Source organism: Oncorhynchus nerka, linkage group LG11 (genome assembly GCF_034236695.1).
Source record: "Oncorhynchus nerka isolate Pitt River linkage group LG11, Oner_Uvic_2.0, whole genome shotgun sequence".
Lineage (NCBI taxonomy): Eukaryota > Metazoa > Chordata > Actinopteri > Salmoniformes > Salmonidae > Oncorhynchus > Oncorhynchus nerka.
Window position 1 is genome coordinate 45,046,255 of NC_088406.1, and position 26,854 is coordinate 45,073,108.

Consider the following 26,854-nt stretch of genomic DNA (forward strand, 5'->3'; position numbering starts at 1 on the left):
GTGCCCGAATTTGTTTACATCCCTGTTAGTAAGCATTTCTGCTTTGCCAAGATAATCCATCCACCTGACAGGTGTGGCATATCAAGAAGCTGATTCAACAGCATGATCATGACACAGGTCCACCTCATGCTGGGGACAATAAAAGGCCTGGCTGCCAAGTTGGTGGGCCTATGCCCTCCAAGGCCCACCCATGGATGCACCCCTGCCTAGTCATGAGAAATCCAAAGATTAGGGCCAAGTGAATTTATTTAAATTCAGTAAAATCTTTGAAATTGTTTCACGTTGCGTTTATATTTTTGTTCAGTATAATAACCAATAGCATTTCAATAAATAGCTTGTCAGATTCATTTTCTCAGTCCAATTGATTCAGTCATTTCCTCCTAAATTATATAAGGTGAAATAATTGTTATTTCCACCCCGTTTGAACTACCGTGGCAACACATTTGTGTTGGATTCAGTGATTCCATATACATCTAGAAGGACCACTGGGTTTATGATATTGAGTGTAACTGTAATATTACAGTTTGAACATCTTGAAGAACAATCTGGCCTTATGATCTCCACCCGGCACAGCCAGAAGAGGACTGGTCACCCCTCAGAGCCTGGTTCCTCTCAAGGTTTCTTCCTAGGTTCATGACTTTCTATGGAGTTTTTCGTAGCCCCTATGCTTCTCCATCTGCATTGATTGCTGTTTGGGGTTTTAGACTGGGTTTTTGTGTAAGCACTTTGTGATATCTGCTGATGTAAAAAGGACCTTATAAATACATTTGATTGCTTCAGTCCAAATAATAATAATAGATTGGAGTGGCTGGCATGCAGGCCAAAGTGGTGGATGGACATTCAGTAGAATATTGTAATGATTTCCCTGTGAGGAGGGGATGTGGCATAATCCTGAAGCACATGTGAGGACAGAGTAGAGCCCCCTGGATCCGGTCTTCGTGTGTCTGGAATCTGCTCCCCCCTCTCTCTCTGGTCAAAGAGGGTGTGGGGGCTTCATCACAGCATGCGTTGTGCCTGGTCATCGCAACAAATTCTGCGCAAATTTGGGCTGAGAGGAGGGAATGGAGCCTGGCTGCTGCCACACCCGGCCTTCCTCCTCTCCTCCATGGCCACAGCACTGTGAGAGCTGGTACTGTTTCCATGTGAACAGAGCACTGAAGAGAAATTGACATGTGTAAGCATTAGCACTCTGTTTCACACATCCTCATTGGCAGCAACATGCAGGTGTCTCTGCCAGAACAGGGAATTGGCATTGGTAATTTAGACTGGAGCTTGGTTTATTTATTGATCCTTACTAACAGCACTGACTGAGTGGGATTTAAGCAGGAAAATCTCCTCTTTAATATTAAAGCTATTCAACAGGACCACAGTCCCAGTGTAAGGAGGGACTCAAAAAAGGGAGAAAAGGCCAAAGAATGGGAATTGTCTGTTGACAGATTGTATGTATTCAATCATTCATACTTGGAGCCGTGTATAGGGTGGGGTTGTAGCTCTCGCTAGTGCAAAGCTGCATGCCGGTCGCCTGTGGAGGAGAGAGGGGGAGGTAGAAGAGGGGGATAGGTTCATCACAGAGCGAGAAGGAGGGGGTGTCAGCATGAAGAGAGGGAGGGGAAGGAGGGGTTTTAAAGGGTGGGCTTGTAGTCATTGTTAGCCAGCAAGTCAGAGAGAGGCGCGAGCAGGCAGACAGTGAGTGTGTGTGCAAATTGTGATGAGTAAAAGCATTAGGCAACTCAGCTGTTGATACAGCCAGTGAGCGTGTGCAAGAGCGCGAGAGCGAGGGAGTGAGAGAGAAGTGTAAGGCAAAAAGGAAGGAAAGAAGGGAAAAGAGAGAAAGGATATTACAAGTATGCTGTGCTGCATAAGAAGAACAAAACCGGTAACTGCTTTCTTTACAGATTCTCTCATTCATATCTGTCAGTTTCAAAATGTGTCTAAATTGTTCAACGTTTGGACTAACTACTTCAGTAACTGAATTGAGGATATGCTTATCTCATTGTCTTGTCTTCTTGGCTCACTGGGACTTCAGTGATGTCTCAGATGAAAAACGGACACGCCTTGTTAATGTAATTATGTTTGAATGAGTGTAGTAGCCACAATGCTTCCAGACCTCATGCTGTAAAAGCAGTAAGATAAGCCTGTAACTTGATGCTGAGGACTTTTATACTATTATCGATCCACTACTTTAAACACTGAGAGATGTATTGATAGACACTTGATGCACCTGTTTGCTGCCTTCTGTGATTGCCTTGACTTCTTTGTACTGTAATCAGGGGATACATGACGACTGGGGATACTTCCTCCATTGAGCACAATACTGTCTTAATTACCTTAAGGCTGCTCTTAATTGATGTACTACTAAAAAATCCTATTTCGGTGTTATCTCTAAGAAACAAGAGGACAGAGAAGCATGTTTGCAGAGGAAAAAGGGTGGGGTAAGGCTCCACTGACTAAGACTCAACTCCTCTGGCCACGGTGTCTCCAGGGATTTCAGTAGGAAATTAGGATTTTAAAGGGATTAGCATGGTTCGGGGGTTAAAAGTGTATATTGTCAATTAGGTCTACACATGTTTATGGGTGCATAGTTGTGAGAAAAACAGATGAATACATAGCAGAGAATACTTTCTCAGAAAAGGAAGGTGGTTGCGAATCTACGGGTGGGTCTTGGAGGTGTACAGTATGAGATAGTACCTTGATGTAAGTAGCTACCAGAAGGTATTTTTTTGTTAGCGCAGAGCTATCTATCTGCAGAAGCTATCTAGAGTGATCAGGATTTTATCGGCTTCATGAAGCACTGGATTCCATCAACACCTGATTGCTGCTTAAATGTCAGCATGTATGAGTCATTTTAGCTCAGCCAGGCTGCACATTGCACTGAAGTGGGTGAGGCATCCCTCTCTCTCTCACGCAGCTTTAATACTGCATTAAACCCTATCTCCACACAATGCTGTTATCTGAATCGTAACCTACTCTCACCACAGGGATAACCGCCTCCCATGCAGCATCCAGCCCTTAGACTCTGCTTTCTGCTTTAGAGGACTTGCTAATGAATGAATGAAGTCTCTGGATTTAGACAGCATATAAATGGTGCAACAAGAGAGATTGCTCTCAGCTAGATGTTAAAAGCACAGAGAGCTTCACACCCATACAGCAGTAGCAGCAACCTAGGTTTTTCAACAGAGCCACCAGCGCACACTGTAGACCAGCCGTGATTGTGGAGCCTTTGTTCAAACGAGAGAGAGCAGCCTATTTAATTAAATGAGGGTGGCTATTATGGCTGAATATTATCTGGTTGCGAACATCATTCTTGGGGCTATCGATGGTCAACACCGCTCATTAATTCACCGTCCTGGGAATAAGGCGTGTGTCGGAGAGGCATGGGGCTGTGCGGGTAGGTTGAATGTATTCTCCTCCACCTGAACCCCCCCCCCCCCTCTCTCCTGCAAGAGGAGGGAGAGGAGAAGAGACAGCTGGATGAAAGGGTGTGGTGCTGTGTGAGTGGGTAGTAGCAGCTCAGGGAGAATGGGGGAGATTCAGTTGCATTCCCATCCACTAGAAAACCAGACATATTTCTATCAAGATGAGATTTATTCAAGGGTATACATTTACTGGACATATTGCGACAGACACCATATATTTCTTGGCAGACTTCTCCCTGTCCCTGTCTGGTTTCAGTGGTCATGTGTAAGTTACACTGTGAGAGCCAAGCTATCTTTTTATTACACACACTGATTCAATTCAAACACACATACAGATCATTAGCGTTGGTTTCCTGAGATAAGGGCTGTCTTTGCGTCAGCATGCTGCATTCACCTATGCAGAGGAGCTAGGGAGCGTCTGCTTGAGCGAATAAGAATTAAAAGAGGATACACATACCGGCTGTGTGCATATTGTGCAAGCAGCAGTCTCATTTCCCTCCTGTGACAAAGTCCCTGATGGTTTCCAAACTGAGACAGCGGTCTGACGTGGGGGGGGGGTGGCTGGCTACCGTTGAAAGATCCATCCATAAACCCACTGTGGGGTGTGGTTCACACAGGGTTGCCCACCCAAGGACAGTGGCTGGGGCCCGAGATGTACAGTTGTCTTTCAGATACCTAAGCCTGGCTTTCATTGGTGGTGTATCATCTACAGGCAATCGGCCAACTAAAAGGGCAAATGCAACTAGTGTTCCTGAGAGACAGTTTTGAGAGATGCTCATTTGATGAGTGGAAAGATCATGCACTGAGTGACATTAAGGAATCCGATTGTTGTTTGAATACAGTTGTCTGAAGCCGTCTCAGGAGTCCAGGTGTCAATTGACATGCCGATGCTTTTTAACATCGATTGATTATTCAATTATTTTTAGATCTTCAATGATTGAGGTTTAAAAGGGATATACTGTAGGTTTGTAGGAAAATACCATTGGCACTGTCTATATTGAACTCTCCCCAGACATCTGATTGGAAGACATTTCCTAATGTCAGATTAAATCAGTTTGATATGGCTCTCAAAATGATGTTCTATATTGTTGTAGGTACATTGGTTAACGTCAGACATTAACATGTAAATATATTGCTTTGGACATTCTACCATTCATATGTCTGGGAAGCCACCTTATAACATGGCTAGTAGACAAATGGATTGTTTGGTGGGTTGAACGGACAATATAAATAGGTTGATTGTGGTAAAATCAGTGTAATGAGTTCTATTCTCCTCTTTGAAAAATCATAGCTGGTCTCAATACGTTTATCTGAACGAACAAACAAAAAACCCACCTATAATCCCCAAATGGACAATGAAATATCTTCCCTTAATACCAAAATGATGTCATTTCTCATATTCCCAAAACAGTTTACAATTGAAGTTTAGCAGATGCTCTTATCCAGAGCGACATACATTAGTGAGTGCATACATTTTCCTTACTGGTCCTCTGTGGGAATTGAACCCACAACCCTGGTGTTGCAAGCACCATGCTCTACCAAATGAGCCACCTGGGCCCCATATTTTTTTGGGGGGGCATCTTAGATTGTTCTGTGAATTCAAAATTGTTCGCCATTTTTAGGAGGTGCTCTTATTCAGAGCAACTAGGGTCAAGAGGCTTGTTCAAGGGCACATCGACAGATTGTTAACCTAGTCAGCTCAGGGATTCAAATCAGCGACCTTTTGGTTACTGGCCCAACGATCTTAACCTCTATGCTACCTGCCACCCTTCTCAATCGCCATAAGTCATTCTATTTGAGCAAGTGCTTAGACCAAAATTTGGCATGAGATCATACATATTTGGCATGAGATCATACATTTTTTTACATTTTTTTATTTTTTTTTACCTTTATTTAACCAGGCAAGTCAGTTAAGAACAAATTCTTATTTTCAATGACGGCCTAGGAACAGTGGGTTAACTGCCTGTTCAGGGGCAGAACGACAGATTTGTACCTTGTCAGCTCGGGGGTTTGAACTTGCAACCTTCCGGTTACTAGACCAACGCTCTAACCACTAGGCTACCCTGCCGCCCCGATATTAAAGATACCATTACGGCTGTGAGGGTGTGCCTACTCTAACAGTCTATCAAATCTCACTGTTCCATTAGCACATCACTTCACTAAATTATTCCAAACTAATACATAGTCATGGCTTTAAAAACATTATATATTTATTGGTAGCAGGTGATTAAGACATCTTTCTCCTCCTAAACGTGCCACACACACACACACGCACGCACGCACACACACACACACACACACACACACACACCTGAACAAACGCCCTGACCGATGGAACAGCCACCCTGTTACTCTGATTAGTAACCTGATTTATGGTTTCCTATTGGCTGCTTCCCCAGGGGGTCAGGTGTAATGTGAATCATAGTGACATATTGTCTTTCATAGCCTAAACCAGTAGTTTTCACCTTTTTTTGGTTACCATACCACCAACAGAATTTTGCTTTGCCCAGAGTGCACCTGAAGTACCCACTCATGTGCATTTTAACAGTTGGCCTATTGTCTCATGAGTCTTCTCAAGTACCCTTTGTGGAAAGGCCAAGTACGACCATGGGTCCTAGTACCCCTGGTTGGGAACCACTGGTCTAAAACAGCAGACAGGGCACTGAGTGATGAGTTACATGTAGCACTCTGGTTGTCAAGGTAACGTTTGATTGTTCAGGGGGAGGATGGCTGTGCATCTTGACGAGGTAGCAACCAAAGATGGACCCACAAAGCAGCTTTCAGGGATCTAGTAATTAAACAATGCTGTACGCCATTTCTGAGGTTATTATGACTATGTTATTGATGATAGTAGTGATAGTAACCGATTACAGTATCTAAAAACATAGCAAAACAAATACTAATTGGAAATGTGATGAATCGTCAAGATGTGACTGCTCCACATGCAGCACTCTTTGGCTTGTTATGCAATGAGACCAAAAATGTAGCGTATTTCTAACAAGAAGCAGGAATCCCTCGGGAAAACGTCACATTGGGAACATCGTGAAAGACAAAGCATGTAACACTCTTAGCTACATCATAGATTTAGAATCGCAGTCTCTTTGATTTGGTTTAGTCCACACTGCCTGTTATGTTTCCTTTACATTGGTTCACACTATTCTTTTCAGATGAACGTAGTTTGTCTGTGCGAGATAAATGCATAATTCAAATCAATACAATCTGTTTATTTATTTATTCATTTTGAATGCATTGATCATTTTTGTTTGCTTTGTCAATTTCAACGTCATTGTTTATTTTTTTCCCTTATTTCACTTCATTTCTTTTTCATTAGATTTATAAGAATCATAACACAGCCCTCTATTTGATGGACCACTCCAACTATGGATCCAGATATCAAAGGTAACATCTTGACGCTCTGTACAGGCTCCAACACCTATCCCACCTATCCCACTCCCATTCCTCATCCCACTCCCATTCCTCATCTCTTCCTCAATTCTGCTCCAGCCATGGCCACCAACTTCTTACAACCCAAACCTGAACAACCGTGCTCAGATCCACATCCTACTCTCACCGCCTGCTCGGACTGTACCTCCTTCTGCCTTGAACAATCCACCTTTTATTCATTTCCCTTGATTCTGCATATAATCTAGTATCTAATGTGGGTGATGGGTATGTTGGTGGGATGTGTTGTTGGAGATGCCTTTTGGAAGTGTTCTTCTTCAGAACCATTGGGATTGTATGTGAATGACATCCAATGGCGTTCACCACGGTGGAATGCTATCTGTTCATCTGCCACAATAAGAGACGCTATTGGTTGGATGTTGATAGAAAAGGGCTTCATATAACAGTTACTGTCACTCACTATTTGGCAGGCCCGTTGAGTATGGGCCTCTGATACCACTTCATTGGAGACCTTTCACATTTAGCCATGAGGATGGGATGGAGCAGCTTTCTAAGAGCTTGGTAGGTCACCAGAAGGGTACCTGTTTGTTTCTTTGAAGCGGCAATTGAAATTCTTGTTGGTTAGATAACAATAATATTGCTTCATTTTAGGGCAGACACAAAATGTCAATAGTAAGCCCTTGGTGGTTTGTTGCCCTCTAATATGCTCATGACTTCTTGACATCCTGTCTCTTTCCCAAGGTCGAGAAGAATGAAGAGGCTGACCAGGAAATCAAGCAGGATGAGAAGAAACCAGAGGACAAAGCCCACAAGGCGGCCACCAAAATCCAGGCCAGCTTCCGTGGACACATACTCCGGAAAAAAATGAAAGATGGAGAGGAGGATGAGGAGGCCAGTCCAGCTGTCCCAGAAGAGGAGGCGAAGGAGGTGGCAGATGGAGAAGAGGAGAAGGAGGACGTCCCCACTGCGGCTGAGCAGGCTGCCGAGGAAAAAGCCCCCCCTGGGATTAAAGAGGAGGAGACGAGCCAAGCCAAAAGCCCCACCTCTGAAAAGGCAGCAAACTCTCCTGCCCCTGTCGCCACCTCTCCCGTAGCCGCAGCAGCAGCTTCTCCCACCGCGGCGCCTTCAGAGCCTTCCAAAGAGGAGGCCAAGGCGGAGCCCGGCGACACCAAGGAGAAGCCCAAAGAGGTGGACAGCAATGAGGTTCCGGTTTCTGCCCAAAACCCCTCTACTGATTGTGCTGAAAAGAGTGTGGAGGGTGGTGCTGCCCAGGAGGAGTCCAAACAAGCCGACGTGCCTGCTGCTCCTGTCAGTGAGAAGGCTGATAAGGAGGAGCCTCACCAAACACAAGACAAAAAAGGTAGGCCTTATTGTAACCCAGCCTCTGAGATGCCCATCCATGTAGATGAGCTTAGAAATAGGCTACAAACATAACACAAACAAAATAGGCTACACAATAGCTTGTATAATACATTTATTACTAAGAATAAAATTGTCTGTGAGTCAAATTTACAAAATGACATAATGTCAAGCTGTTACTCATAATCTTTTTACATGATCTTTGATTGGTTGAGTATGAGAGAAAAGGTCAAAGACTCAGTAGGTTATCTTGTTCCAGTACTCAAACTCCCAGACTGTATGATGTAGCCTACCTAATGGAATATGTGCAGAATCCTCTACAGGAGGATCAGTGTCTTTGTCCTAAGTGGCACCCTATTCCCTACATAGTGCACTACCCTATGGGCCCTGGTTAAAATTAGTGCACTTTACAGGGTACAAGGTGCCATTTGGGACAGAAGTTTAGACAGGACTGGGATTAAACTAGGTCATAGGGGCTGCAGTGTCTGCAGGTTGTCATAGTTACACATACTTGGCTACTGGTGTAGACCCGGGATACCTGGCCATGGTTTTCAGACTTACTGAATGATAAATTACTCAAGCTGGTCAATTAAGACAGAAACCAGCAGACCCTGAAGACATGCATGACCTGGAATGGCTAACCATCAAATGAAGCACTAGTTTAGGTCATATTGATGCGGCAGGGTAGCCTAGTGGTTAGAGGGTTGGACTTGTAACCGGAAGGTTGCAAGTTCAGACCCCCGAGCTGACAAGGTACAAATCTGTCGTTCTGCCCCTGAACAGGCAGTTAACCCACTGTTCCTAGGCCATCATTGAAAATAAGTTGTTCTTAACTGACTTGCCTAGTTAAATAAAGGTGAAATATATATATTTAGGTCATAAAGTCCAATATAAAGGATATAGTACAAATGGAATTCAGTATTTTAGTGGAGGTGGTCCTTCGAGCTTCAGCAAACAAAGAAAAGGAGGGGTGCTCAACAATAAGGACAAAAACTACGTATTTTAATATTCAATATGTAGCAGTGGAGGTGTTTATATGATCTGTCCGGTATATTCAGGGTCTATACACAATGAAACACAAGACAGTGTTGTTGGAAGACCTTTCACAGGAATATTATTGATGGAGACTTTTATGAGTTAATGAATGACTGAAATCAACTTTACTGATCCCCAGAGAGAGAAATCGGGATAAATAATAAATGAGCTCATCTTCTAGGATGGGTTGAAATGTCAATATTTTCACAGTGATTGCGTGGTTACCACTCCCTTACCTGAAACCTGCCCATTGATTGCCCGTAGAATGCCAAGTGCTGTGTGAGTCATCTATCATGAGTCACATACACGCAAGTCTAGCCCCATCTCTGATTCCCAGTGGATGACTAGCAAAGATGATGTCATGCTGATGATTAAAGTCAATGCAGTCATGATGACATCATTACCTCCAGGAAATTAGGAAAATTGCTTTGATAGGAAAGGACATCTACATTGTCATACAACCAACTCATAGGGAAAATATGCCTTAACCCTGTGAGACCCAATGTTGCAAAAATACATTTCCTAAATTTCATCCTGTACAGGTCCTAAACAAAGCAATTGCACTACAAACTGCATCTCCTTAGACCCAGATGTACTGTATCTCTTAGAAGTATTTGTTGTGTTTTGGTATGGTTATTGTGGCGTCAGTAGCCTCTGAAACATTCGAAAACGGTCCACTCGTCTGAGACCACACTGGTCCCCTACACAAGCAAATGTAGGCCATCCATGCAAGTACACGACTTGAAATATTTTTCCTGTCTTCTCTAAGATGTAGTGATTATGTAGAAACAAATATATCAAGAAAAAAACTTTTTGACCTAGAGGTAGTTTTGTAAGTGCTGCAAAAATGCAACATTAGGCTTGAAGGGTTGCCAAAGTGAGACATTGTTTCCCTTCCAAATTCTGCAAGTAATATGGACAACTAAATACTTCAAGAGTAACTTTGATGTTCCTTCGACACATCAAAAGAAGAAAAAGGACTATAACATTAAAAGAATAGCGCCATTTTATGGTAAAGAAGTAAGATAGATTATCTCTCCAAAACAACCCAAAAAGGACAACCAAATATCTTATCCATACACATAAAAAAAAAAAAATGGTTTATTCTGTTTGATAGCAAAATACAAACATTTTAATTGGTCAAGTCGATCAATTTGCCTATTTCAGACAAAATATGACTTCATTTCAAATGTATGTAGCATTAGACAATATTTTCCATCACATGTAAATGTTTTTGATCCATTTTGATGTGATTTTCATGTAATTTCCGTTTTCTTACCACACATTTTTGCTGCCATTTGAAGCCCAATGTTGCATTTTTGCAACATTTTCAGAATTTCTTTCTACAAACTTCAAATTCCAATAACGGATTATTTTCATTATCTTAAGTATTTAAGTATTTCTGAAGGGTAAAAAAATCAGATTTGGATCTATGGTTAGGTCTCACAGGGTTAAAATCTGAATTGGATCTATGCTTAGGTCTCACAGGGTTAAAAATCTGACTTTATAGTACAATTGCAATAAAATAGTACAATTGTAACAAAATAAAAAAATAAAAAACGTAGATATTGGTGTAAATGTAGGCCAGCTGTACCAAAAACAGAGGAGATTTCTTTAGATTTAGTCTTGGACTTGAGAATCCCATCTAGCAGGTTCTGAGAGGAATGAACTGTTGCTACTCTCTCTCTTTCTCTCTCTTTCCCCCTCCTCTTTCCCCCTCCTCTTTCCTTCCTTCCTTCCTTCCTTCCTTCCTTCCTTCCTTCCTTCCTTCCTTCCTTCCTTCCTTCCTTCCTTCCTTCCTTCCTTCCTTCCTTCCTTCCTTCCTTCCTTCCTTCCTTCCTTCCTTCCTTCCTTCCTTCCTTCCTTCCTTCCATCCTTCCCTCCTTATTTCTTCTTTCAGATGGTGCCGAAGAATCCCAACCAGCTGAGGCTCCAGCAGAGGCAGTCCAGGAGGAGTCCAAGGAGGACCAAGCGAAAGTTTAACATAGAGAAAAAAATACTATGATTACAAATGAATTTAAAGGGTGACTCTTCTCCTTCTGAATGTGAAGGCAGTCTGTTTTTATTTGTTTGTCATTTTTTGTGTGGCAATGATTTTCTTACGTTGGGAGAGTTTCCAACATGCGTTTTTTGGTTCAAAGCTATAAGTGGTATGATTTGGGTATGTTCTGTATCTTACATTATTGATTCGATGGTTGGACCTATCCACATTTTGAACTGAGCTTCAAAACCCTACAAAGCAGGACAGGACATTTTCATATTCTGCTTGAGTTGATCAAGGTTGGTTTACGTTCTTTGAGTAACAGGTCCTCCTTCCGCACTTATAAAACTAACAAGTCTGACATGATTTTCACGACTTTATGGAAAACAATGAGTACTATGACATGTTGTTGACCCCACAACTAAAATCCCCCTTCCAAATTACATGATTAGCATGAACCATCTAACAACTTGCATGGGAACTCTTCTGCTAAGAGGAACTTTTCGCAGTCACAATACAAAAGAAAATGTGGCTTCTTTTTGATGTCCTTGGTGTTGTTATGACAGTTTGATATGAATTGGAATTACTCTTGCACTGATGTTAAAAAGAAAATCAAACAAACAAAACTAAAAAACGTTTCCTATGTTCCAGTGAGTGCAATGTCCAGTTTGAATCTAAGGAGTTAAATTGTGAGAAAAAAAATGATTTCAATGTCTGTTTTCAAAATAAAGCAATGTGCCAATTACCATCATAAAGTTGTGGAATATATTTCACCTGCCAAACAAAATATTTGCTAATGAAGCCACTTTCACATAAAGATTGAATTGGAGTATAATAGTATTATTATTAATGAGATCTAGAGACATCTAGTGGAGCGTAGTGGCACCTGCAGTTTAGGGCTTGGTGCACGATTCAAATTCGTATTGCTCAGCACGATAGCGCGATTGAAATGTAAAGGTCATTTCTGATTGAGTCGACCAATGCAGCGTTTACTGTGAATGCAGTCCACTAACTCTGGAACAATGGCTTTACATTTCTGTTGTGCTGTATGGCAGCTCTTCAGCACTACATATTGAATTCCTGGCATGAAACGATACCCAGCTATTAGATTATTAGTAACAAATGCTATACTTTTGGGTCTTGACTCAATCTGAGGTTCAGTGCTATAGCGCACTTGAAATGTAAAGGTTATTACCGATTAGAGCCGACATATGGAGTGTTTACAGTGAATGTAGTCTCCGCTCAATCAAACTACAACGCAGATCTTCAGCACTACGGATTGAATCGAGCACCATTGACCTGACAGTAAAAACATCATGGTGGTTAGCTCACTTACATTTTTTTTTAGTTATAGATACACCCATTTCTTTAATACTCCCAGTTATAGATACACCCATTTCTTTTCATTCAATACTCCCAGTATTTGGCACATCATTTAAATTCTCCACTTCATGAGTGAATTCAAGAATTGAGTTTCAAAAGCAGACATCTGATGCAAATGCTTTTCTGTCTTTATCTCAATACTGGCAAAGGCTCAGCAAATTAATTGACTCCATCCATTTCAGGAGTTCATCGGTGTCCATAACAATGGCCCTTTCCTTCTATAAAGCCTATCATTTGTTCAAATGATAGACTTGGGATCACACTGTTCAGATAGACTTGTCAGTGTCAATTTCCAATGTCCAGAGTTAACTGGCTAGAAAGTGTCATAGAAACCCATCTCCTTGTCCAAAACAGATTTATAGTTTTTCAAGCACTCCAGAAATATATAGTATAGGACACAAATCTCCCAATGAGAATTAACAATACGTATATTCTTTTATTTGCATGTTACATGGTGATAAACACAATTGTACCAGGAAGATACTGTGTTTCAAGCCTTCTCCAAAAAGATTTACTCGTCGACATCTCAATCCACATTCAAATACAGAACACTGAATTCAAACAACTTTATTTTGCGTCAAAACATTTTCTTGTTTACCTTTACATACCATTTTTAGAAATCAATCGCAATAACGTTACCATTAATCAAAGCAAATAGAAAACAGGGCCGTTGCTGTGTGATGATTGTATAATTGTCTAGGAATTCCATTCTTGTGACAAAGGGAAGTACAAATGTGACATTCCTCTGTGTCCTACAGTGGAGTATTATCAACAAAGTGAACTTAGGGATAGACTCAGCTTAAATATATTCTAAAAACAGTTTATATACAGGTGAGGTAAATCATAAGATGGTGGGTTACACATGTAACCATAGCTTGGTGGGATTGAAAAACATGTGGCCAATGTAAATGACTGCTAATTCATGCCGCATGTACCTCTTTCAATGGCTTAAAACAAGCCAAAGTAACTCAACAGTGTGTGCAGACACACAAGCCAATTTTATACAGCGATGGGATGCAATGTTTATTATTAGAAAGAATCTAGGTAGACATATCAGTCCCCTTCAGTTCCCCAGGTGTCAGTCATAAGTGATCAGGGGCTGTATTCATAGGCAGGGTATAGCGCAGTCAGGTGAGACCCCTCATCTTGGGAAAGACTTCAGCTCAACATCTGATGGCTCACTGGCTGAGGAGACTGTCAATCACTGCAAGACCGCCCACTGCTTTCCCCCAGTGCTTTAGCTTTGACAGGTAGACACATACAGTACGGTGCTATTCCCATTCAGACATGTAAAAACACTTCCCATGAAATTATAATACATACCCCTTTATTGGAGAGTTAATAAACTATCGTCCAGAGGCAGGATGTAAAGTAGGCCTAGCGTCCATTGTTTTATGGGTAATTGAAAATACAGAGATGACACAAGATAGATTTTCAGTATAGCACTAAGGCTAACATACAGCAAGTCTGTTTTCTAGCAAAGAACTCGGACTGCTTAGATGGACAACTACCATGGTTCCAAAGCAGTATGAATACAGTGGAGGTTTTTTAAAGATGATGAGATTTCAGAGAGCATTTCTTACATTTACAGGTTGGTTTTGTGAACACACGGACTTGACAGACAGCGGTAGACAACGTCGTCATGAGGCCGATCTGTTTTTGTTGGCCTTTGTTGTTCGTCAATTCATTTTGGCATTCAGCTCACGGTCACTCTCCGTGAGCTTTCATTTTAGAAACCAAACACATCTATGTACCCAACTCAAAGAAAAACTAAAACAATGTTGTAATTGGAAAGGTACAATAAATGCACAAACTTGACCTTATTAAACCCTTTTAAAAACATTGTTCTCTAGTGGTTTTACTTGTATGGTGCAAAGCGCTGTTGCCATGGGACCCTACAAGTTAATTATCAACAAATGACTGACTTATTAAGAAATGTGGACATATTAAATGTCTTTATATATAAGGACATTGGATTCAAGTATATACACCATTAACGGAAATTATTGAAAATAAATCCATAAATTATGAATTTCCATATGTTATTATGAAAAGACACATACAGAAAATAAAAGCACATCATTCATGTCATACATTTCTATCCAAATTCCAGCAGTATAACTGTGGTAGCTCAAAATTTATTGGAGAAAGTCGACACCATAAAAGCTAATATGGCAGGCCATTTCTGAAGCTAAATACAGTTTGCCATAGAGAAACTGAACAGCATGTAATTGGTTTGTAATCATACAAGCAACATACACTGTAACAATAATTACTATTTTTCTTGTTACAGTGGTGAAACAAGTTATTTTTATCATATAGAGACACTTAAAAAAGAAGAAGAAGTTATATACAGTAAAGCATCAATATTACGCATGTTTTGTTTGATGAAGGTCAAGAAAGTAGGTCTTCCTTTTCGACATAAAGACGATTTCACATTTCAAGCGTTTCTATCAAGGTTTGCACTGATGCAAACCATGCTAGTCCACAGTTACTGTGTTTCTCCTTTGATGGGTCCAAAAACCAGGCAGTTAATATAGAGACAACTAGCCCTGTATCTAACGAGACTGAGGCTCTTTGCTCCCGGGTTATGATCCCAATACTCTTGAAATGAAGTATACCAAATATAACATGTTCTACTGTTTTTCTGTAATGTTGACTGGAGTATGTTGGCTTTGACATAATGCGTATTAGAAACACTTTCAAATCTATTGTTTTGTATTTTTCTAAATGTCAATTCTTGGACATATATTGGCGTATTATTGTGTGATGATGCACTGGTTACAATGACCTTTTTTAGTCTAACAATACAGTAAATTACATTAGGAAAGTAACAGTAACTTGAATGTCTCAGTGCTTCTCATAGATATCCATGATTGTTGTACTTGGCCTGAAATCCCTGCCATTTGGGAGTTTAGACTTACGTATTCATGGGGACAAAATACAATGGACCACACCCAATCCCCCCCCCCCCAACTGAAACAAGAGTAATGACAGCGGAAAAGCAAGACTTCAGCATCTTCAAATGGTAATAACTGTTTCTTTAAAAAAAACAAAAAAACACTTTGTTCCATTTTCTCCATTTCATATTTTTTTGTTACTAAAACTTATTAATAAGCCCATTCTATTTTCTTATTATCTAGTTTGGTGCGTCGAAGCACATCAGGATTTTTGTTACGTTATGCAAACAGTCTCAATGTAATAACCGGGTAGGTAATAACAATGGTAGGTTGGTGGTGATATTAACACTTGAAGAGAAGGCAGGTGATGGAGGCCAGGAGGAGCCACAGTGACTGGGATAGGCAGGCGGCGCCGTTGATGTCTCGACCCGTTCCAGGTCCTGGAGGGAGAGGGAGAAGGAGAGAGAAAGATTCAGAAGAAGAGAAGTTAAAAACTAACATATTCATTTTGTTGATGTTTCATTCGATATATGTCACTTCTATGTGATATAATAATGTGTAAATGTATACATTGCTATGCCTGTCTGAGTCCCTGTCTGAGTAACGGTACTGCTGCTATGACTCTACAGGAATTGATTTGTGTGCAGTGAGTGACATCTGGTGGTCAGACCATGTATTACAGCCTTTTCTAGTCCCACATCTAAACGGAATGGGCCTAGAATTTGTAACATTGTAGAATGTGTCTAATTTCAGAGACATTTACTTAAGATATTTGGGGGACTGCATATTATTCCAAAGTCACTTACTATAGAGGAAGAGACTAGCATTTTGGATCCCGAGTTTGTTGGTTGCAACACATGTGTAGTTTCCATAGTCCTCTTCTGTAACGTTGGAGATCATCAGGACAGTTGTGGTCCCTACGATCTGGATGCTGATTCCCTGGGCGTTGGATAGCCTGGACAAGACGCCACATCACGTTAGGCATTATAACACAATATGCATAAGACTCAGGACATCTGATTAGTCTGCCACTTTTGTCTTTAGAATACATACTGTACAGTACTAGTCAGCTCATTTCAAAAGAAAAGTGAATATGAAATTCAATATTCACACATTTCCTCTCCTACATTTACATACAAATAATGAATTATGATAACATTGGTTTGCCTTATCATAGAGTCAATTGACACAGAGTACACACAACATGACATAGACTGACCAGGTGAATCCAGGTGAAAGCTATGATCCCTTATTGAGATCACTTGTTAAATCCACTTCAATCAGCGTAGATGAAGGGGAGGAGACAGGTTTAAGAAGGTGAATGGGCAAGACAAAAGATTGAAGTGCCTTTGAACAGGATATGGTAGTAGGTGCCAGGCACACAGGTTTGTGTTGAGAACTGCAACGCTGCTGGGTTTTTCAACCTCAAGTTTTCCGTGTGTATCAAGAATGGTCCACCACCCAAAGGACTCCCAGCCAACTTGACACAATTGTGGGAAACATTGGAGTCAACATGGGCCAACATCCCTGTGGAACGCTTTTAACACCTTGTAGTGTTCATGCCCCGATGAATTGAGGCTGTTCAGAGAGCAAAAGGGCAACTCTATATTAGGAAGATGTTCCTAATGTTTGGTATACTCTGTGTATAATACATTGTAGAAACACACTTAAGGTGACGTATGAAGGGCTTCAAACTAATCCAACCTCTAAGGTGCTAGGATAGCTGAGACTGACTTAAGGAAACTAATCCAACCTCTAAGGTGCTAGGATAGCTGAGACTGGGCATTGGGTTTGGTTTTGTGCTGACACACGGTAGTATAAAACATTTGCATAAAAAGGAAAGCGATTGCACATCACGAGACAGCATAATCTGGTGGCGGGGAAGCAGAAAGTTGAAGAAGTGCTGAGATCCTTCTAGCGGGACACATTGGGTAGAGTATGGAGGGACCAAAACTTTAGTGGAACACATTGGGTGGAGTATGGAGGGACCAAAACTTTAGTGGAAGACATTGGGTGGAGTATGGAGGGACCAAAACTTTAGTGGAACACATTGGGTGGAGTATGGAGGGACCAAAACTTTAGTGGAACACATTGGGTGGAGTATGGAGGGACCAAAACTTTAGTGGAACACATTGGGTGGAGTATGGAGGGACCAAAACTTTAGTGGGACACATTGGGTGGAGTATGGAGGGACCAAAACTTTAGTGGAACACATTGGGTGGAGTATGGAGGGACCAAAACTTTAGTGGAACACATTGGGTGGAGTATGGAGGGACCAAAACTTTAGTGGAACACATTGGGTGGAGTATGGAGGGACCAAAACTTTAGTGGGACACATTGGGTGGAGTATGGAGGGACCAAAACTTTAGTGGAACACATTGGGTGGAGTATGGAGCGACCAAAACTTTAGTGGAACACATTGGGTGGAGTATGGAGGGACCAAAACTTTAGTGGGAGACATTGGGTGGAGTATGGAGGGACCAACACTTTAGTGGGACACATTGGGTGGAGTATGGAGGGACCAAAACTTTAGTGGAACACATTGGGTGGAGTATGGAGGGACCAAAACTTTAGTGGACACATTGGGTGGAGTATGGAGGGACCAAAACTTTAGTGGAACACATTGGGTGGAGTATGGAGGGACCAAAACTTTAGTGGAACACATTGGGTGGAGTATGGAGGGACCAAAACTTTAGTGGAACACATTGGGTGGAGTATGGAGGGACCAAACTTTAGTGGAACACATTGGGTGGAGTATGGAGGGACCAAAACTTTAGTGGAAGACATTGGGTGGAGTATGGAGGGACCAAAACTTTAGTGGAACACATTGGGTGGAGTATGGAGGGACCAAAACTTTAGTGGAACACATTGGGTGGAGTATGGAGGGACCAAAACTGTAGTGGGACACATTGGGTGGAGTATGGAGGGACCAAAACTTTAGTGGAACACATTGGGTGGAGTATGGAGGGACTACAAAACTTTAGTGGAACACATTGGGTGGAGTATGGAGGGACCAACACTTTAGTGGGACACAATGGGTGGAGTATGGAGGGACCAAAACTGTAGTGGGACACATTGGGTGGAGTATGGAGGGACCAAAACTTTAGTGGAACACATTGGGTGGAGTATGGAGGGACCAAAACTGTAGTGGGACACATTGGGTGGAGTATGGAGGGACCAAAACTTTAGTGGAACACATTGGGTGGAGTATGGAGGGACCAAAACTTTAGTGGAACACATTGGGTGGAGTATGGAGGGACCAAAACTTTAGTGGAAGACATTGGGTGGAGTATGGAGGGACCAAAACTTTAGTGGGACACATTGGGTGGAGTATGGAGGGACCAAAACTTTAGCGGGACACATTGGGTGGAGTATGGAGGGACCAAAACTTTAGTGGAACACATTGGGTGGAGTACGGAGGGACCAAAACTTTAGTGGAACACATTGGGTGGAGTATGGAGGGACCAAAACTTTAGTGGAACACATTGGGTGGAGTACGGAGGGACCAAAACTTTAGTGGAACACATTGGGTGGAGTACGGAGGGACCAAAACTTTAGTGGAACACATTGGGTGGAGTACGGAGGGACCAAAACTTTAGTGGAACACATTGGGTGGAGTACGGCGGGACCAAAACTTTAGTGGAACACATTGGGTGGAGTATGGAGGGACTACAAAACCTCAGTGGGATTGTTGACACCAACAGTGATGATAAGGCCAATGAAGACATGTGGCTCATGTCATGGAAAATGGTATTAGACCAAAATATCAAACCTGGGCCAGGTGACTCCCTTGACACTAAAGGCACTATGGGATTTCAGACCACATGCATGCTGTGAGATGATTGGGTGTGGTTCTAGCAGCACAGAGGCAAAAACAAAATGAGGGAGGGTAGGTGGTTGTTTGGGGTGGATGGATGGGCATATAATGCAAACGTCTAGCAATCCAAAGGTTGCGTGTTCGAAGCTCATTACGGACAACTTCACCAACGTTAGCCACAACTAATTGGAATTCGTAACATATCATACTAAATGGAGGAAGAAAGAGTTACATGTACAAGGTTGAGCAGTAGGGAATACAACATTTCCTGGTCTGGACATAAGCAATTGTGTGAAGTCTGAAGCATCCAGTGAATGGATCCAAATAATACCTAGTTCATTGCACCATCATCTTCCACTGGCAGATGGCAGCACATGTCTTTTAAATGACATTAACTTTACGAAGTCACAGCCATTCTTTAACAGAAGGACAGATTTGATTCCAGTATTGAAATGGGGCAGAGGGCACAGAGAGGGTGACTGGTTTGAAGGGGAATGTGTCAAACAATCAGGCAGACACATCTCATTCCTCCACTCTCCAGTTGGCATGTGGGTGCATCTAAAGTAGGCTATTACAGGAAACGGTGAGTGACAGAAGTAGGATGTCTACAGGCTGTTGATAAAGGAAATCAACAAGACGTTTCGAGCTTTGTAGGTGGCAGGGAAAATGAAAAGTGTTCTCAAGTGGTTGTGACAGCAACTCATGTCACTGGGGAGAAACAAAAACGCTGTCCATTATTCAACACTGTCGGAATATCTGCCTCTGAACACCACAGGAGACTGAACAAGAACCAACCTACTGTAACTAGCCTGGTTAAACCCGACTGAACTCCACGCTCACCATCGTTTCAGTTCACAATGAGCGAGTGCAGTGTTCAGTCAGTGTTAACCAGGCTATACTGTACTACCCCCCCCTCTCAGGGCAGGTGCCAAGACGTGGGATGTAATCAGAAACTAGAGACTAATAGAGGACCGGGAGGTTCCAGATCAAAGGACCAAGCAGCAACAACAGTAATGAGCCTCAGAATTCCCAGTAGAAGATTAGGAGGAGCGGGTCAGTCTTGGGAAATGCTAATTGCTACACTATCAATAAGCACTACAGGATTCCTATACATCAGATGCCACTGGGAGATGGTGTGGAGATTTCAGTGGTAAAGTAGTTCAAACGTAACAGCAGTTGTGGGCAGTCGTGACAAGGTCAGTGCTGGTAAGGTTAAAGGAAATGACAGGAAACAAGTTGGGGAACAAGCCTCTTGCAATGTGGAAGTAAATATGCTTGATAAGGTACGTTAACTTCATGGTTAAAGACAAGACATAAAATCAGCTGGCCGAGCATGATTTGATATGATGGTATTGTATTACATTAAGAAAGTTGTTGAAGGAGATAAAATAATAATACTGTACATCATGCAGGAGGTAAGGAAGGGAACTTAAAGGGATTTCAGAGTTTCATTTCAGAGTGTGGCAGATGTTTTCTGACCTCAAATGTCAACACGAGTCCACATCCCATGCCATTGGCTGTGTAGATCCAGCTATATTACTCAACCCTAAATGAAAAGATAAGCACAGCAAATCTGGAAATTATATTGGTGCTTATCTTTCATTTTGGATTGTGGCATATCGCTGGATCAGCAAAAACAGATAGCATGAGATGTGGATTTATCTCAAGAAATAACCAAGCCAGGAGTTCAGGGGAACAAAACAACTACAGTAAGATTGTAACCCACAAGGTTCCATGGTTCCTTAAGATGTGTAGGTTGTCGGCGATGTAATAATCGAATGTCAGCCAGACAGCCACTCACAAAGTAGACAACCGTTCGCTGTCCATGGTGCTGAAATTGCCACATGTCTATGCGGCTGCACGCCTATCAAACCGACGGCAGGCTTTCTATGGTGCCAGGGCATGGCTTTGCTTGAGCTAATAGATAAATGTTTATTGGAAGCCCTATTTGGTCGTCATTTTCTCAGGTTAAGCCTAACATTTCACAAAGCGATACACGGTGTCACAATGCTGCCATTTAGACTGCTGGCTTGTGGTATAATGTAATTACTTGTTCAGTAATTAAAGTTGGAAATTCCAACAAAGCAGATTGTCAAATACATATTCGATACAACAGAACACCAACTGATTTTTTTGTTGTGGAATATACAGCTGTCCTGGACAGGCTACCTGAACCTGCCTGAACTAAGCCGTCATCGCTCTCTCTTCCAGCCTGTATAAAAAGTTTTGCGTAAAACCAGTCTATTAATGCCAAATAATGCATTATTTTTTTTTTATTTCACCTTTATTTAACCAGGTAGGCAAGTTTACAATTGCGACCTGGCCAAGATAAAGCAAAGCAGTTCGACACATACAACGACACAGAGTTACACATGGAGTAAAACAAACATACAGTCAATAATACAGTATAAACAAGTCTATATACGATGTGAGCAAATGAGGTGAGATAAGGGAGGTAAAGGCAAAAAAAAGGCCATGGTGGCAAAGTAAATACAATATAGCAAGTAAAACACTGGAATGGTAGATTTGCAATGGAAGAATGTGCAAAGTAGAAATACAAATAATGGGGTGCAAAGGAGCAAAATAAATAAATACATTAAATACAGTTGGGAAATTAGGTAGTTGTTTGGGCTAAATTATAGGTGGGCTATGTACAGGTGCAGTAATCTGTAAGATGCTCTGACAGTTGGTGCTTAAAGCTAGTGAGGGAGATAAGTGTTTCCAGTTTCAGAGATTTTTGTAGTTTGTTCCAGTCATTGGCAGCAGAGAACTGGAAGGAGAGGCGGCCAAAGAAAGAATTGGTTTTGGGGGTGATCAGAGAGATATACAGTGCCTTGCGAAAGTATTCGCCCCCCTTGAACTTTGCGACCGTTTGCCACATTTCAGGCTTCAAACAAAGATATAAAACTGTATTTTTTTGTGAAGCATCAACAACAAGTGGGACACAATCATGAAGTGGAACGACATTTATTGGATATTTCAAACTTTTTTAACAAATCAAAAACTGAAAAATTGGGCGTGCAAAATTATTCAGCCCCCTTAAGTTAATACTTTGTAGCGCCACCTTTTGCTGCGATTACAGCTGTAAGTCGCTTGGGGTATGTCTCTATCAGTTTTGCACATCGAGAGACTGAAATTTTTTCCCATTCCTCCTTGCAAAACAGCTCGAGCTCAGTGAGGTTGGATGGAGAGCATTTGTGAACAGCAGTTTTCAGTTCTTTCCACAGATTCTCGATTGGATTCAGGTCTGGACTTTGACTTGGCCATTCTAACACCTGGATATGTTTATTTTTGAACCATTCCATTGTAGATTTTGCTTTATGTTTTGGATCATTGTCTTGTTGGAAGACAAATCTCCGTCCCAGTCTCAGGTCTTTTGCAGACTCCATCAGGTTTTCTTCCAGAATGGTCCTGTATTTGGCTCCATCCATCTTCCCATCAATTTTAACCATCTTCCCTGTCCCTGCTGAAGAAAAGCGGGCCCAAACCATGATGCTGCCACCACCATGTTTGACAGTGGTGTTCAGGGTGATGAGCTGTGTTGCTTTTACGCCAAACATAACGTTTTGCATTGTTGCCAAAAAGTTCAATTTTGGTTTCATCTGACCAGAGCACCTTCTTCCACATGTTTGGTGTGTCTCCCAGGTGGCTTGTGGCAAACTTTAAACGACACTTTTTATGGATATCTTTAAGAAATGGCTTTCTTCTTGCCACTCTTCCATAAAGGCCATATTTGTGCAATATACGACTGATTGTTGCCCTATGGACAGAGTCTCCCACCTCAGCTGTAGATCTCTGCAGTTCATCCAGAGTTATCATGGGCCTCTTGGCTGCATCTCTGATCAGCCTTCTCCTTGTATGAGCTGAAAGTTTAGAGGGACGGCCAGGTCTTGGTAGATTTGCAGTGGTCTGATACTCCTTCCATTTCAATATTATCGCTTGCACAGTGCTCCTTGGGATGTTTAAAGCTTGGGAAATCTTTTTGTATCCAAATCCGGCTTTAAACTTCTTCACAACAGTATCTCGGACCTGCCTGGTGTGTTCCTTGTTCTTCATGATGCTCTCTGCGCTTTTAACGGACCTCTGAGACTATCACAGTGCAGGTGCATTTATACGGAGACTTGATTACACACAGGTGGATTGTATTTATCATCATTAGTCATTTAGGTCAACATTGGATCATTCAGAGATCCTCACTGAACTTCTGGAGAGAGTTTGCTGCACTGAAAGTAAAGGGGCTGAATAATTTTGCACGCCCAATTTTTCAGTTTTTGATTTGTTAAAAAAGTTTGAAATATCCAATAAATGTCGTTCCACTTCATGATTGTGTCCCACTTGTTGTTGATTCTTCACAAAAAAATACAGTTTTATATCTTTATGTTTGAAGCCTGAAATGTGGCAAAAGGTCGCAAAGTTCAAGGGGGCCGAATACTTTCGCAAGGCACTGTACCTGCTGGAGCGCGTGCTACAGGTGGGTGATGCTATGGTGACCAGCGAGCTGAGATAAGGGGGGACTTTACCTAGCAGGGTCTTGTAGATGACATGGAGCCAGTGGGTTTGGCGACAAGTATGAAGCGAGGGCCAGCCAACGAGAGTGTACAGGTCGCAATGGTGGGTAGTATATGGGTAGGTAGGATCCAATTTGTTGAGTAGGGTATTGGAGGATATTTTGTAAATGACATCGCCGAAGTCGAGGATTGGTAGGATGGTCAGTTTTACAAGGGTATGTTTGGCAGCATGAGTGAAGGATGCTTTGTTGCTAGATTTAACTTTGGATTGGAGATGTTTGACGTGGGTCTGGAAGGAGATTTTACAGTCTAACCAGACACCTAGGTATTTGTAGTTGTCCACGTATTCTAAGTCAGAGCCGTCCAGAGTAGTGATGTTGGACAGGCGGGCAGGTGCAGGCAGCGATCGGTTGAAGAGCATGCATTTAGTTTTACTTGTATTTAAGAGCAATTTGAGGCCACAGAAGGAGAGTTATGGCATTGAAGCTTGCCTGGAGGGTTGTTAACACAGTGTCCAAAGAAGGGCCAGAAGTATACAGAATGGTTTCGTCTGCGTTGAGGTGGATCAGAGACTCACCAGCAGCAAGAGCGACATCATTGATGTATACATAGAAGAGATTGGTCCAAGAATTGAACCCTGTGGCACCCCCATAGAGACTGCCAGAGGTCCGGACAGCAGACCCTCCGATTTGACAGACTGAACTCTATCAGAGAAGTAGTTGGTGAACCAGGCAATGCAATCATTTGAGAAACAAAGCCTGTCGAGTCTGCCGATGAGGATGTGGTGATTGACAGAGTCGAAAGCCTTGGCCAGATCAATGAATACGGCTGCACAGTAATGTTTCTTATCGATGGCGGTTAAGAAATTTTGTCTGGCAAATAGCCTACACAAATGGGCTGCAATATTCAAGGAAAATTAAATTAGGCCTAAATCAAATTAAATCAAACTTGAGAGTCTTGCGTGTTTTCACCATGTCCTGTAGGTCCATGTTAAGGCCCGACTGTGTTCTATACTGAGTATTGCCACTCCAGATAGTGTATAATGCACAATGTCTCAGGAAAGACTAAGTGCACAAAACATGAAGAACACCTTCCTAATATTGAGTTGCAACCCCTTTACTCCCTCGGTACAGGCTCAGTTTGTTGGGGCATTGACTCTACAAGATGTCAAAAGCGTTTCATAGGGATGCTGGCCCATGTAGACTTAAATCAAATCAAATTTTATTGGTCACATACACATGGTTAGCAGATGTTAATGCGAGTGTAGCGAAATGCTTGTGCTTCTAGTTCCGACTATGCAGTAAAATCTAACAAGTAATCTGACAAATTCACAACAACTACCTTACACACACAAACACACACAAATGTAAAAGGATGAATAAGAATATGTACACATAAATATATGGATGAGCGATGGCGTGCGGCATAGGCAAGATGCAGTAGATGGTATAGAGTATAGTATATACATGAGATGAGTAATGTAGGATATGTAACCATTATTAAAGTGGCGTTATTTAAAGTGACTAGTGATACCTTTATTAAGTCTGTTTATTTAAGTGGCCAGAGATTTGAGTCTGTATGTTGGCAGCAGCCTCTTTATGTTAGTGGTGGCTGTTTAACAGTCTGATGGCCTTGAGATATAAGCTGTTTTTCAGTCTCTCGGCCCCAGCTTTGATGCACCTGTACTGACCTCGCCTTCTGGATGATAGTGGGGTGAACAGGCAGTGGCTTGGGTGGTTGTTGTCCTTAATGATCTTTTTGACCTTCCTGTGACATCGGGTGCTGTAGGTGTCCTGGAGGGCAGGTAGTTTGCCCCCGGTGATGTGTTGTGCAGACCGCACTACCCTCTGGAGAGTCTTGCGGTTGAGGGCGGTGCAATTGCCGTACCAGTCGGTGATACATCCCAACAGGATGCTCTCGATTGTGCATCTGGAATAGTTTGGAGTGTTTTAGATGATGAGCCAAATTTCTTCAGCCTCCTGAGGTGGCCCCCTGTTCTTCACCACGCTGTCTGTGCGGGTGGACCCTTTCAGTTTGTCCGTGATGTGTACACTGAGGAACTTAAAACTTTCCACATTCTCCACTACTGTCCTGTCAATGTGGATGGATGGGGGGGGGTTCCTGAAGTCCACGATAATTTCCTTTGTTTTGTTGACGTTAAGTGAGAGGTTATTTTCCTGACAGCACACTCCGAGGGCCCTTACCTTCTCCCTGTAAGCTGTCTCGTTGTTGTTGGTAAACTAGCCTACCACTGTAGTGTCGTCTGCGTGCATGGCCACGCAGTCATGGGTGAAAAGGGAGTACAGGAGAGGGCTGAGAACACACCCTTGTGGGGCCCCAGTGTTGAGGATCAGCGGGGCCGAGATGTTGTTTCCTAACTTCACCACCTGGGGGCGGCCCGTCAGAAACTCCAGGACCCAGTTGCACAGGGAGGGGTCGAGACTCCAATGCTTCCCACAATTGTGTCAAGCTGGATGGATGTCCTTTGGGTGGTGTACCATTCTTGATACACATGGGAAACTGTTGAGCATGAAAAGCCCAGCAGCATTGCAGTTCTGGACACGAACCGATGAGCCTGGCACCTACTACCACACCCCTTTCAAAGGCACTTAAATCTTTGTCTTCAACATTCACCCACATGCACAATCCATGTATCAATTGTCTCAAGGCTTAAAAATCATTCTTTAACCTGTCTCCCCTTCATCTACACTGATTGAAGTAGATTTAACAAGTGATATCAATAAGGTATCATAGCTTCCACCTGGTCAGTCTATGTCAATGAAAGAGCAGGTGTCCATCGCACTGCACACAATTTAGTCTTCAGTGATGAATGCCAATATACATATACCAGAGATAAGGGACTGTTGATATTGCAACCACACAACTCAAACGCCAGTTCACCAGTATGAACTAAAATTCAAGAACTGTTGTCTGCTAAATATGATAACCTGTTTGCATCTACCAATGTTTTAGCTGTCCAGCATCCAGACAACCTGCCCCCAGAGCTTCCTATATAGTCTTTCCGTAAGGTGTTGAGGCCGGGAATTAAGGCG

General features: G+C 42.3%; 2 protein-coding genes across 5 annotated transcripts in view; one reads left to right on the plus strand and one right to left on the minus strand.

Annotated features, from left to right (window-relative positions):
* Positions 1 to 1,643: 1,643 nt before the first annotated feature.
* On the plus strand, positions 1,644 to 11,948 carry LOC115136977 (neuromodulin-like). Of its 2 annotated transcripts, XM_065024584.1 has the most exons (5): positions 1,644 to 1,876; positions 6,748 to 6,815; positions 7,289 to 7,379; positions 7,560 to 8,178; positions 11,113 to 11,948. In XM_065024584.1, exons 1-5 carry the CDS (start codon positions 1,847 to 1,849, stop codon positions 11,193 to 11,195), a joined length of 891 nt encoding a protein of 296 aa, XP_064880656.1. In that variant the 5' UTR covers positions 1,644 to 1,846; the 3' UTR covers positions 11,196 to 11,948. The 2 variants fall into 2 exon arrangements, with proteins under 2 accessions (XP_064880656.1, XP_029528792.1); XM_029672932.2 differs by lacking the exons at positions 6,748 to 6,815; positions 7,289 to 7,379.
* A 1,038-nt stretch (positions 11,949 to 12,986) lies between these two features.
* LOC115136976 (limbic system-associated membrane protein-like) overlaps positions 12,987 to 26,854 on the minus strand; it is a 454,780-nt gene continuing 440,912 nt past the window's right edge. For all 3 annotated transcript variants that reach the window (XM_029672926.2, XM_029672925.2, XM_029672931.2), the window contains 2 exons: positions 16,283 to 16,431; positions 12,987 to 15,916 (listed from right to left, as the gene is read on the minus strand). In XM_029672926.2, the coding sequence (XP_029528786.1) occupies positions 15,819 to 15,916; positions 16,283 to 16,431 (247 nt within the window). In that variant the 3' untranslated portion in view covers positions 12,987 to 15,818. The remainder of the gene's footprint in view (positions 15,917 to 16,282; positions 16,432 to 26,854) is intronic.

Excerpts from the sequence above, each read along its gene's own strand:
- LOC115136977 (XM_065024584.1), top strand. The coding sequence starts at position 1,847 with ATGCTGTGCTGCATAAGAAGAACAAAACCG. Across the intron at positions 1,877-6,747 it reads GCATAAGAAGAACAAAACCG|ATTTATAAGAATCATAACAC; the intron begins GTAACTGCTTTC and ends CTTTTTCATTAG. Across the intron at positions 8,179-11,112 it reads CCAAACACAAGACAAAAAAG|ATGGTGCCGAAGAATCCCAA; the intron begins GTAGGCCTTATT and ends TTCTTCTTTCAG.